This window comes from Aplysia californica, unplaced genomic scaffold (genome assembly GCF_000002075.1).
Source record: "Aplysia californica isolate F4 #8 unplaced genomic scaffold, AplCal3.0 scaffold00136, whole genome shotgun sequence".
Lineage (NCBI taxonomy): Eukaryota > Metazoa > Mollusca > Gastropoda > Aplysiida > Aplysiidae > Aplysia > Aplysia californica.
This window is the reverse complement of record NW_004797406.1, coordinates 388,443-389,557: the sequence shown is the minus strand read 5'-3', so window position 1 is coordinate 389,557 and position 1,115 is coordinate 388,443. Positions and strand designations below refer to the sequence as shown.

The 1,115-nt window shown below is 46.3% G+C and overlaps 1 protein-coding gene across 1 annotated transcript in view; it reads left to right on the top strand.

Moving 5' to 3' along the window:
• Positions 1 to 679, top strand: part of LOC101858623 — a gene marked incomplete at its 3' end in the record, with an annotated part of 10,693 nt that extends 10,014 nt beyond the window's left edge. The window contains 1 exon segment of the mRNA XM_013081552.2: positions 620 to 679. Within this exon segment, the coding sequence (XP_012937006.1) occupies positions 620 to 679 (60 nt within the window).
• Positions 680 to 1,115: the final 436 nt, after the last annotated feature.

Below are 1,115 nucleotides of genomic sequence, written 5' to 3'. Positions count from 1 at the left end.
TCAGCAGCAGCAGTAGGTCCAGAAACAGGAGCAGCAGCAGCAGCAGTAGGTCCAGAAAATCCTCCCCTGTTCTTCACTGAAATGCCCAGGACAATTATTACGCAATATTGCGTCAAAATACCTTTTTTGATCGTCGTGTAATCTTAAGAGATGTTTCACGTTTTACCATCGTCGTCATCAGTCATAAGTGCATCACATGCCTCTTGATAAGTCTGAGAGCGAAACAGAGACACTTGATTTCACTGTCGTAGCAGGCACTCGATGCCTCATGACTAAGAGACAAGACATGAGCACGTAAGAGTAGACCTGTGGGAAACAGACCGTGTCAGTTCGACTTCCTAAAAATAGGCCTGGGGAAGCTGCATTCATATTCGGGCTTCTGAACTCGAGAATCATGCCCAGCGTTTTTGACTTCAACTCTGAAACTTTGCGTACCTTGGGCACAAAACGGGAATTGTCGCTGTTCGACTTTCTCTCGTCTTGTGACTTGTGTCAAAGTTGCTGGCAATAAATTTACGTCACGAGATGCGTCTGTAATTTATCATAAATTGTTTGCCAGCCATATTTTAGACATTGCTGAAACTAAATTATCAGTACCTGTGTTATTTTCTGGTATCAGTTACAGACTGGACTACCAGGACCCACCATGGTGAACCGAGAAGAGGACAAGGAGGAGGAGGACAAGGAGGAAGAGGACACCTGTGCTCTGACTGTGAGTTAAACGCTTTCATTCCTTCTCGTGGTGCTGTCTCGTGCAAGTTTTTTTTGCAAAAACTCCCTCGGTCCTCACTCTCTCTCTCTCTCTCTCTCTCTCTCTCTCTCTCTCTCTCTCTCTCTGTCTGTCTGTCTGTCTGTCAGTCAGTCTGTCCGTGCATCCGTGCGTCCGTTCCGTCCTTCCGTCTGTCTGTCCATCTGTCTGTCTGTCTGTCTGTCTGTCTGTCTATCTGTCTGTCTCAGTGTCTGTCTGTCTGTCTGTCTGTCTGTCTGTCTGTCTGTCTGTCTGTCCGTCCGTCTATGACATATTAAGTTTACATACCCGGTTCCCGTAGGTCGTTGCTTGCACAGTTTCCAAATCGCATTTGCACGTTAATCGAAAATGCTATCGAAATGGTAAC